Raw genomic sequence first — 12,781 nt, forward strand, 5'->3', positions numbered from 1 at the left:
ATTCAATAAACATACGGGTCCTTGCCTCCTCCTTGCCTTCTGTGATCCTGTCCCTTTTTTCCTTGGCTATGAGGTCCAATGGTGGCATTCACACCACCACTAGTGAAGCATGCAAGGAAACTGTCCTATATAATTGGGCTACCCTGACTGCCAACTTCCTATACTTGCTCTTCGGTCTGAAGGCCTCCCACCTTACTACCATCACATACAATATTGTATGTGATAGTAATAGTATCGGCTATATATCCAACACCACCGTAGACGCTAATATCCTGTGTTTAGATGCCCTGGGACCTCCGACATTGGCCTTAGCCTCTTCAGTGTTGAGGACATTTGCTCCGCCTTCGTGGCTACCTAAAATAGATTTATCATTGTTTTTGTTAGCTTATTTTAAAAAAATCTTTGGAATCATTGCATAAAGATTCCTCAACTTTAACAGTATAATTAAAAAATAAATCTTGACTAAGAGTATTACAAATATTTTGTTCTTAAATATATCTTAATAATAAGGTAGATCTATGTTGTTTTTGAAGCTTATGGAAGTTTTTCTCATTAATAATTGTGTAAATTCTCAGTAGAGAACTGCTTCAAAAATTACATTATATATAAATATTTTTGGTACATGATTATCAACAATATTGTTAATATGTAGTTGCAGTTCTAAAAAAAATGTCTATATTGGTGATAAATATCAAATCCGAGTCAGGTATTGCATTTTTCATTTGCTACTAAATTCAGTTTCCTTGTTTCACTCTTAAACTTCAATATTATATGGCAATATAATAAATAAATATCCTTTACAATCAAACTCCTATTTAGTAAATGGTGAATGTTATAAAAATATCTGGTAAGAATTGTTTAGCTATAAGATTTAACTCAAAATCTTAGGCAACATTATCTCTAAGGTAAATGATATTTACCATGATAAAAAGTTTTACTGTAAGCATTATTAACATAATATGTCAGTAAGATTAGAAAAAACAAACTCATGAGAATTACCACAAGAGTTTTAACAGATTATTTGATTGTAAAAGGTTACAATTTGTAGAAAAATCTATAAGATGAGTTGAAACATTTTTTGATAATATTTAGCAAAATCGGGCATATTAAAGTCACCTAATAATAATAGTAATAATTTAACTGTGGCTGTCCTATATGTGTATGCTAAGCAAATTACAGGAGCCATTTTATATATTTAATAAATTATACAAAAAAATCGTAAAAATTTTTACTTTGTAGCATTCATTTTTTTGTTTTTTATTACAGCAAGTAGATTTACTACAGCTGAAAGAGGAACTACTTGATATCAAAAAAGATCATTTAGCAATTGAAGACACCAATTTGTATAAATCAGAAAATTTAGAAGTTAAAAATGAAGTGGTAAGTAAGGATATTAGATTCTGCATACAGTGAAAACACCAATTGTCCAGATGAACCTTTACAAGGCCAGATCTGGATAATTGGGTAAAAATTTACTTTAATAAGTTTTACAAAGGCTAAAATACATATATGTTTTTACTAAATGAATTGCAAAAAGGTCAATTGAAAAATTCAGTAAAATAAACATAAATAAAATATTTCCGGTTGAAGTAAAGATTTATTTTTCAAATAATGTATTATTTTTTCTTTAATTTCTTAATTTGGATTTAAGCAGTCCAGTTTGGTTTAAGGCATCCTACTGTATTGTTTTTCATTATTATGGCCTTGCATGTAAATTTTGGATTCCATGCAGTTCATTTGTGAACTCATATATATTAATTATTTAGCAGGTTAAACTTTTTATCTTCAGTATTAATTTTTTCAACTATTTCCAAATTACCTTCTAAACTAAATAATAATCAAACTTATTATAAAATTGTAAGCAACATTCGAGAAACCTATTATTCTATTTTTAAATGATTTAAAATGTTCATTACATCTATTTTTAAATGATCTATTTGTTTTATATATCTTTTCATAATTGTTCCATTTAATTTTATAAATACCAGAAGACCCACATTTATTTTTTACTTTTTAATGTTTTATTATATGATTATCAGGTTTGTATTTTTTATTTGTATACGCATCAATTTAGTTTTCTATAATTTTATTTGTATAAGGGTATTTTAGATAAACATTTCACTATTTTAATGGGTAATAATGTAGTAATATTTTTATTACTGAAAAATTCTGGATTATATTTTTAATATCAGTCAATGACATATGATATCCTTTTTTTATAGCTATATTCTTTATACTAAAATTACAAAATTCCCATTTGTCGTTTATGTATTTTATTGCTCTGTTTAAGTACATACTTAAAAATATTAACCTTCTGGGACCAAATATGATTAGAATTCCTATTTATAAAAATTTCATTTCAGGTAGGTTTTTTATATAATTCAGTTATTATTTGATTGTTTTTATTTTAATATATATATATATATCTAAATAATTTATTTTTCTGTTATGTTCCATTTCATATATAAATTATAAAGTTTTATGATCTGAACTGAATTTATTTAAAATTACTTCATTATCTATAACTGGTTCATATATAACTAAATTATCATCCACGAATCTGACCCACAATAAAATTTAATATATGTGATTTATGCCATATACTGTTCTATTATCAAATTCCTGCAATATATTTTTGACATTAAAGCAGATAAGGGAAATCCCATGGGTAAAATATTTTCTTATATGTAACAGGTTCCAATAAATTCAAAATAATTCTGCTTACACATGTTTCTAATTGTTAAATATTTATACATTTTATGTCTTCTCCTGCTTTTATTAATTTATTTTCTTTTGAGATTGTGTAATCAATGGGTTTATCTGGGTACATATTAGTTATATCTAAGCTAGTAATTATAGTTTTAATAATTTTTAACTTATTTAGTTAATTAATTAATAACTGTTTTTTATATTTCAGTTATATTCTATATTTATCCTTGATCTAATTGCTATATCAATAATTTTAGTAATAATATAACTTGGGGCTGTTTTGAAATTAATTAATGGTCTTGTTGTTATACCTTCCTTGTGTAATTTTGGGAAACCTGTAAGTTTTGGGGTACAAGGTATATATGGATAATCTGATATGATATTTTAATTTATTATTATTATTAAATATTTCCTTGTATTTAACTAAGGAATCTTTTTTTAATTTTTAAAACTTTATTGTTGGGTCATTAATTTTTTTAAAACCATTTCATTTATATATTCATTTTATTTCTCAATTGAAATAACGGGAGTTTTTGTTTTATCGTATTCTTCTGGTATTTATATAATTAAATCCAACAATTGCAAAAACATTACGAAATGTAAAAAGCTAATAGTTATTGTATAATTGTAAACAGTTTAAGAATTTATAAAAGATATCACTGAAGATGGGCTTAGGTCCAATAGCACCTGATGGAGTAAAAGATTAAAGGTGAATGTTTCTCTAATTCTATGATTTGTGGAGGCTGAAAGAATATTATATTGTATATATATATATGGGTGTAACATTTAGGATCAGACTTTTTAACTTTTCTCCAAAGTAATATCTTTTAACAAAAGTCAGATTGAGCCTTCATGGATTATGCTTGGAGGTATCCCAAACAAATAGGAGAAATTTGTCTGGTGAACTGAATCTAAAAAAACTTCATAGCTTCATTTATTATCAAATCACACCTCACTAGATCGCATTTAGAGTTGTAACTCGGAACCTAGTTTGACAGGTGACCCCTTGAGAGGCATCACTGAAAGATCTTTTTTAAGAAATACTCCACCTGCTCAACCAAGCAACACCAGAGTTTAGAAAAGGCAGCATTTAGATATGGTGGGCTGGCACTTAGAATATAACATGCAACTGGAAGCATTGGAATGCCCTAACACTACACACACAAATAAGAAAAATACAAAGTCCAAAATCAAACCAAAGCAAATCAAATCATCTACATTTCCACACACAAAGTAAACTTGCTGCAGCGGACTGGTAAACTAAAAATAATAACTGGCCGAATGGACCAATACAAAATTCTCATCATGGGTCTGCAGGAAATAAGAAACACTGACCAGGATGCCATTGAATCTCAAGGATATAGACTCTGCAAAGGTATACCTGGAAAGAGAGTGATGAAAAAGTGCCACAGTTTGGAACAGGCTTTTTAGTCAGACTCAAAATAAGAAACTATACAATAATTCCAAGCATGTGAAACACCACTGTATATGTTAAACATGTGAGGTGTTTACATGTGCAGTATTCATTCAACCCAGATGTAAGGTTTTTCGAAAACAGTTTTTTTTTTCAGTTGGCTTAGGATTTTTTAAAAAGTATTCAGGTTGTTAGGTGGATTTCCCCCGATCAGCATATTACAAAATCTCTTTCTGGACATGGTGCTTCACAATATTGGTTAACAGGTTTGGTTATTAATTCAGCTTGTTTCTGGAGTGTAGTCCCATTGATGATGTGCACCATGTTTTATAGTGTGCTTCAGGTACAAAGCTGAACATACTAAAGCAGTTAGAAAGCTTGCAAGAATCAATTTTGTTTTTGATCTGCAAGTAAATTGGAAGAACAAAAGGCAGTGGAACATAGTTGCTGGCTTCCTTAGATTCTTAGCTCTGCGGAGGATGGCTGAGGGTGTCTGATGCTATTATAGTATAGCAACCTGTGTAGCTAGGGGCCTGGCTGGGTGCTTACTTCACCAAGGTAGGTGTTTTGGCATGACGTCCCAATAAGCTCAGATATTTGCCTGTTGGGATGAGAATGGATCTTTGGATAAATGTGTGATGAAGCTGCAATATGGCAGGGTGTAGGGATTTACCCTGCTTCTGAAAGCAGACCAGAGCAGAGAAAAATAGGGTAAGTTTTCATTAGAAGTTTATTAAATTTGTGAATCTGTTTCTTGATTTTTGAGTAAACAAGAAGACTTTGAGTAAATTGAATTACAAGACAGAATTATTGTTGCGATCAACGTTTTGTTTTATAACACAAAACGTAATTGGTGTGAGAGTAGTACTTTTGGTGTCTAAAGACTCAACCAAGTAATGATCTGAGTGCACATTCTAATTGAAGTTAGATAAGGGAAGAATTTTTGTGTGAAACCTTCAGTGTTAGAGGAAGGCATGGGGATCACACTTCTGCAAATCGGTTTATTTGATTGAGAGTTGTAAGTTATGGTAGGTGGATCATGGTTGGAAGAAGGCAATGGTAAGTTGTGTAAATACAATGATGGAAGTGTCTGCAGAGGCATTTGCATTGTTGGCTTCCTGACAGAGGCCAGACTGATGACTGTGAAGTGTTAGCTGTTTAAGAGGGTCTAAAAGATGACCTCTGGTGAAATGGTAAAACCCATAAGGACTAGGAATGGAGGGGGATATGTGGGGAGGGACTGGGATTATCACAAGGCGGAGGGGGTCTTCCCCTATGGGGGTCAGGATGTGGTAAAGAGCTTGAGCTGTACTGCAAACCGCTTAAAAAAATAAATAAATGTCACAAATGACTGACAAAGTACACTGCACAACATTGAAATAAATATAGTAAACAGGGAACTAACACTTCTGTTAGCCATTAAGTTAAAATAAAATTAATTAAGTACATTTAATTTGGTTTAATAATTAATTTTATTTCATTTCTAATTTTTACATTTTTCATATGTAAAAAAAAAAAACTTTGGTGTATAAATAATAGAAACACTTTTTTTGGAAATACAGTACTATGCTGTACATTTCTATAAATGTAAATAATATTCTACCAGGGCCAGGTCATCTGCAAAACCTACAGCCGTGACCCCTTCCGGATACCCGATTCTCAACACAACATCATATGCGACGTTCCATAGCAGAAGACCGAGAACCGAGCCCTGTGCGACACATCACCCTCCAACTCATGGGTAATTTGCATTACTTCAGAGTTGGCGGCTACATACCTACGGGACAGGTACAGATTTATGATCCGCTGGAGTACGCACTTGCACCACGTCTACCCACTTCACCATGAGTCACTCACCAGGGCAGGGTATAGCAAGCGTTTTCAACAACCGGAATCATCCTGATACGCCAGGATCCAGCAGCAGCCTCATCGACCAGCTTCATTACTCGGTTGAGAGAATGCACTGTGAACCTACCTTTGCAAAAACCATACTACCTACCCTAGCATGCAACTCGGTCATCAATCTACCCACAAGAAGGCGCTCGAATAGCTTATCAAGTGTACTCCGTAGGCACAAAGGACGGTAGCCAGTGACATTAACTTCCTGATTCCTACCCTTTTCCAATAGCACCAACCAAGCAACTTTCCAAGCATCTGGCACAAAGTCATGTGTAAGCAGTAGTTAGCAGCATCTTGTAGCTTTTGCGGGACTACATTGACCAGGTCCTGCACTGCATCACTCGGTGCTTCTAGATGTACTAAATGGTAATGCTTTCTAGTCCAGTACTCTTCCTGTGCCTAACCCGCATGGCGGCAGCTGTTACTTCATCCCGGTTAACGAGAGGCACTGAACCTTCCAGAGCGATTTCCTGCCAAGGCACTCAACAGCCTTTGGGAATAGTTTTTCCAAACAATCCACCAGACTCATGGCAGAACGAGGAGGGAACGACCAAACTTCTTCATTACTATCTTGTAGCTGCTCCCCCACATGTCACCATCAACCTCACAGAGCTGGTCAGCCCACATAGCTCTCTTAGCCCGATTAATATCTGCCCTACACAGACGCCTGGCTTCATTATTGTATATATATATATATATATATATATATATATATATATATATATATATATATATATATGGGTGTAACATTTAGGATCAGACTTTTTAACTTTTCTCCAAAGTAATATCTTTTAACAAAAGTCAGATTGAGCCTTCATGGATTATGCTTGGAGGTATCCCAAACAAATAGGAGAAATTTGTCTGGTGAACTGAATCTAAAAAAACTTCATAGCTTCATTTATTATCAAATCACACCTCACTAGATCGCATTTAGAGTTGTAACTCGGAACCTAGTTTGACAGGTGACCCCTTGAGAGGCATCACTGAAAGATCTTTTTTAAGAAATACTCCACCTGCTCAACCAAGCAACACCAGAGTTTAGAAAAGGCAGCATTTAGATATGGTGGGCTGGCACTTAGAATATAACATGCAACTGGAAGCATTGGAATGCCCTAACACTACACACACAAATAAGAAAAATACAAAGTCCAAAATCAAACCAAAGCAAATCAAATCATCTACATTTCCACACACAAAGTAAACTTGCTGCAGCGGACTGGTAAACTAAAAATAATAACTGGCCGAATGGACCAATACAAAATTCTCATCATGGGTCTGCAGGAAATAAGAAACACTGACCAGGATGCCATTGAATCTCAAGGATATAGACTCTGCAAAGGTATACCTGGAAAGAGAGTGATGAAAAAGTGCCACAGTTTGGAACAGGCTTTTTAGTCAGACTCAAAATAAGAAACTATACAATAATTCCAGTCACAATCTCCAAGAATCTCAACACTCACACCAAATGCATCTAATAAAATCTACACTATAATAAACAGCCATGCATCCACTAATAATAAAAATAATTCTCCAAAAGACTATAAAGAAACAGTAAGGTTCTTGAATCTACGCGACCTGACTATAAATAACATAACTGAAATCCATGTTAAACAATTAATTGGAAACTCAATGCCCAACTAGACAGAGAAAGAAGACCACGACAACATTGGAAAATGGCCCACTCAAATGAAAACAAACAAAAATGGAGAGAGATTCATAGATCTCTGCAGAAATTACAAGCTAATATTGAAATCGACATATTTCAAGAGGAAATCTCAAATAATCAAAATCTAAAAACACCTTGATTACACTATAGGAGAATGGTAACTAGACCGTCTTTATGGATAAACAGCACCACATGGAGATCTACAGTGTAAAAGTCATCAGAAGAGTAGACACTGGATCCAATCACTATGTAGTCAAAATAAAATTTGCTTCACAAAGAAAACAACAAAATCAAGTCTAAAACTAAAAGAAAAGAGGATCCTGCCCGACTGGTCAAGAATGAAAATCAACAAAAAGCAACCAAAAAAATAACAATCACAGATAAACTCGAAGATCCAGTCAACAACATTAAATTAATCGCAGAAGAATTAGCCCCAATAAAATCCCGTACAAAAACATCAATGTTGGAACGGCAAATGTGTCAAAACAGTGGAAAAAAATCTACTATTGCTATTAATCCCAAAAATTAGAAATATCCTTCCAAAATCTAGTAAAACAAGGAAAAGAAACCACCTGACCCCTAAGGAGAATAAAGAGACTACATCATTAAAAAAAACACAAGTCAATAGAAGGAACTGGCTAACAGAAATAAAAACAATTTGGAAATCCTTGTTAAATATTTTAATGATCTCCTAAATTGCGAAGAACCAACAAAATTCGTGAACTTTAACACCAACACTACCAGAAAACATCAACTCTCCCACAATAAAAGTAGTCTACCAAGCACTGGGTGAGATGAAGAATTACAAAGCAGCAGGAGAAAATCAGACTTTTGGAAACATCTAAAAACATGCAGGAAGATCAGCAAAAATTGTCCTTCATCAACAGTTTGTCAACATCTGGATCAAAGAAGAACTACCAGAACAGTGGACGATAGCCCTCATCCATTTCCTACACAAAAATGGGGGCAAAACAGACCCTAACAATTAACTGGGGAATCTCACTCCTAGACACAACATACAAAATTCTTACAAGAATCATCCACAACTCGAAAAAAAACCAGGAGAATACAAGGAAGGTTTCAGAGCCTGGAGGAGCTGCCCAGAACACATCTTGAGTTTCAAGCTAATAATGGATTACAAGAGGATGTGGTCGTAACGTTTGTAGATTTCAAGAAAGCTTATGACTGCATCCCTACTAAAAATTCTAAGACACCCTGAACTATTCATCATATTATAAACATGATAAAACTGACCCTTACAAACTGTGTCAAAGGTAAAATTGGGGTGAGCTGTCAGAACGTTTTGAGATCGAAACAGGACTGCGCCAAGGCAATGAGTTCTCACGACTACTGTTCAACTGTATTTTAGAAATGGTGATGAGGGAATGGCTCAAGCTCTCAAAAAGTTGTCTCACAAAAGTTAAAATGGGTGGAAAAATTGAAACAAACCTTCCTAGTTTTGCTGACGAGTTGGCACTTGTAGCAAATGGCATTGATGAAACTAAATCACGGATATTAGTACTTCAAAACATTACAAATAAAATTGGACCCAAAGTTTAGTAACCCAATTTAAATACCTTGGAGAAATAGTAACAAACAATCTAAACAAACATTCCTTTATCTGAATAAGAAGAAAAATCTAGCTGAAGCACAAAAATTAACCTGGTACACTTATAATAAAAATGCCTATCAATAAATACAAAAATAAGACACTTAAACACAGTTATAAAACCATAAACCACTTATGCAGCAAACACTCTTCCACGTGAACAAACAATGAAAGACAGACAGATTCCAGAAGAAGGAAAGAAAAAATTAGAAGAACTTGCATGGATAAAAAGTATCTGAAAGATGGGCAGTGGTGGGAGTGTGCCAAACAAAATCATGTACAAAGAGTTAGAACCCATTACTGATATGCATAAGAGGAGATTAGGATTCTTTCGACATAATCATGTGGATGCAGTATTCAAGACTTCGGAAACTGCTAATGCAGTACAATCTCGACTCGGAAAATACAAAGGCAGGATGCAGATGATTGAGAGAAATAAGATAGGATCTGAAGGAAATTGGCATTACATCAGTAGACGCCACAGGTACGATAAAATTAAATGAGAAACTCATGAACAAAAACTCTTATAAGATAAAACCTCACAACACAAACATTTTCAACACTAGAAAGGACACAAGGATTGAAATGTATGAAAAAGTAATGGGAGGACCACAAGGCCCAAACAGTCCCATCAAAGAGACATGCTGAACAGACTGACTAGAATGATCCTATGCGGTCATAAAAGATAATAATAATATGTATATTTAGCCCACCAGGCTGATCTAGTGTTTAACTCATCACAAAAAAGTTGTTTTTGAATTTAGTTGAATTTATGCATTCAGAGTTCAAGATCACAGAATAATAACTTAGATTCATGTTAGCCAGTTCACAGAGTTATTACTATATTTCAGTTTAATACTAGTCATACATTTTTTTTTTTTTTTTAGTGGATTATAATGCTTTTGAAATATGAAAATGTTTTCCTTCTTAGTGTGGAAATTTCTAAAACAAGGGGCAGGACAAATACCAACATCACATTCACAACAATAATGTCGTGATTCCTTTCTTATATGGTTTCCATAATAACAACACATCTTGTAGGTGCAATTTTTATTCTGTATCGGGAATATACGACAGGGGAATGTCATTCTCAGAGTATGAGAAGATCATCTCCTACAGAGAGCCTACAATTTTTGGGAGTGACTTTGATGAATTTCAACATTTTGTTCAATAAGGGGCTTCTCTGAATTGAAGAAGAGTGTACTGGACTGTAAGGTTTAAAAAAAAATTATTAAAATTGTAGCTCCAGCTTTTTAATGTTTTTAGTGAATGGAGTCATATATAATTTATAATTTTCTGTTTAAAAGACCAATAGTTGGTTGCTTTAAACTGTCTGCCCTAGGTTTGATTTTGTTTCATGTGAAGCAACTAAAGTATGTCTGGGCACAGTCATGGTAATGTTCTCTGATAGTTTTGATGTCCATTGTACATAAATTTCTGTGGTATAAATAATTGAGCTGCTTGTGTGTGGCTGATTATCACCTTTATTTCAGTGGTAATATCATGTTTATGTAACACTTGTGTATATTTGTTGCATGAAGAAAATATTGCAAAACCTCTTCTTCTCTTTCATTCTTGAGAATGACTAGTGCCATTTTTATTAGTGATGTGTCTAATGTCAGGTCTCGCATTAATCATTCACTTGACAATATTTTATATATATACACTATAATTAAGTTCTTAAATATTCATGTAAAAAAAAAGTTACACACAAATAAATATAAATAAAAATTTCAATATATGAAATGTTTTACTGTTTTCAGCGACTTTGTTGTTTTTATTATAAATACTTCAATTTTAACTTAGAGTGTTTTTATTTTTGAAGATAATGGATGTACCTGTAAAGAATATCTACGTGTATGAAGCATTCCCCTCTAACAGTATCAAACTAGAAACTGAAGATGATACCACAAAGGAAACTTTATTGTTGATTAAATTATTGATTTTGTGTTTCAGGAAAGTGAATCTTTGCAAGTGAAAGAGGAGCCGATCAGTAATGGGTGTGATAATTTTTATGAAGCGACAGATCCGCTTGTAACTGAAGGGACCAACCTAATTAAATTTGAAGATCATAAAATCAACAATGAAGCAGTAAGTTAGTTTTACTCGCCCTTTCAGAGTGAATTTAGTGGAGTAGTTATGTGAGTGAAACTTTATGTAAGCACTTAATGTTGATGTTTTAATTTGACTTCAGTGCATTTTTTTACCATGTTTCGGTTTATTCTTTAGTAATACATGAACTTTCAAGTAAGAGGATCATTACAGTTCTGATGTTTTACTAGACTGATTGATATGTACTGCCACATTGGCCAAAAAGATACTGTTCTTTTACCACAATCGTGTGCCGGTACACATGTCTCTGATAGTAGTTGCAAAACTCAATGATAATTTACACTTTGACAATGTCATCTGAAAGCATGTGCTGTATTCACCTGACTTGGCTTCAATTAATTACTTCCTTCTCCGAAATATGAAGAAATCGCTCATTGGACAAAGATTTATTTCTAATGATGCAAAGGTGAGAGAACTGCTTATTTCGCAGAGTTGGACAAATCATATCATAGTGATAATATAAAATGTTGGAAAATCTGGGTAAATTGTAAGAGAATTAAGTTGAAAGTTTAAAAAAAAATTCTTCAAAACATTGAAAACAACCCCCATATTTGTTTTAAATTGACTTATAAAATCAATTTTCTCAGAATTAAATTTGTGATTAATATGTTTGCTATTTTGTTATTTTTTACAACGTACACATTGAGAAAATAAAGTGTATAATATATATATATATATATATATATATATAAATAACCATTGTAATATTCTTTAAATACTAAATTCATATAAAAATAAAATTAAAATAATTTTCTTCTTTTTTGGCCTAATTTTGTCATAATACTTGGATTTTTCTAAAAATTTTAGCAAGACAAATTTTAATGGTATTTACTGCCAAAAATATTTATTTTTATGATATGTGATTTGTATATAAGTGGTATTATTACTAAGTTCCAGTCAGAATAAAATTAAAAAAAAACATTTATTGGAAATTAATTAGTTTGTAATTTGTTTTCTTTATCTTTTTTTTTTTAAAGGAATCTGAGATCTTATTGAATGATGATGTTTCACCACAGGTTAATCCTAATATGAAAAGCAATGAACTTCGAATAAAAGATTTTCACACAGTGAAGACCAAAGATGGGATGGTATTTTATCCATGTCGTGTAAGTATTAGCTATTGGTTATTGTAACAAACATGATTTGTCTCTTCTTAATTTCATTACTGTGTATATATTCCAATGTCTTAAAAAAAAATGTTTGTAACTGTATTTAGTTCTGTTTAATTAATATTGATTTATTGAGATGATTGTGAATGATAAATGGTCAATGTGTGAGAGCAAAGTGTGTTTTTGAAATTCATTGATGACCGAAGTATGTGAATTTTAACCTGTTGATAGAGTAGAACATTTTGTAAGCTTTGGGTGATATG

The 12,781-nt window shown here is 32.6% G+C and overlaps 1 protein-coding gene across 1 annotated transcript; it reads left to right on the forward strand.

Annotated features, from left to right (window-relative positions):
* Positions 1-9,113: 9,113 nt before the first annotated feature.
* On the forward strand, positions 9,114-12,542 carry LOC142317957 (uncharacterized). Its single transcript, XM_075354488.1, has 3 exons — positions 9,114-9,206; positions 11,254-11,388; positions 12,387-12,542. The coding sequence occupies exons 1-3, from the start codon at positions 9,114-9,116 to the stop codon at positions 12,540-12,542; spliced, it is 384 nt and encodes a 127-aa protein (XP_075210603.1).
* The last annotated feature ends 239 nt before the right edge of the window (positions 12,543-12,781 follow it).

Source organism: Lycorma delicatula, chromosome 1, assembly GCF_047948215.1.
Source record: "Lycorma delicatula isolate Av1 chromosome 1, ASM4794821v1, whole genome shotgun sequence".
NCBI lineage: Eukaryota > Metazoa > Arthropoda > Insecta > Hemiptera > Fulgoridae > Lycorma > Lycorma delicatula.

Bases quoted from the DNA above. Each gene is read 5' to 3' on its own strand.
- LOC142317957 (XM_075354488.1), top strand. From the start codon at position 9,114: ATGGGTGGAAAAATTGAAACAAACCTTCCTAGTTTTGCTGACGAGTTG. The intron at 9,207-11,253 runs GTACTTCAAAAC...TTTGTGTTTCAG, and splicing joins AAACTAAATCACGGATATTA to GAAAGTGAATCTTTGCAAGT. The intron at 11,389-12,386 runs GTAAGTTAGTTT...TTTTTTTTAAAG, and splicing joins ATAAAATCAACAATGAAGCA to GAATCTGAGATCTTATTGAA.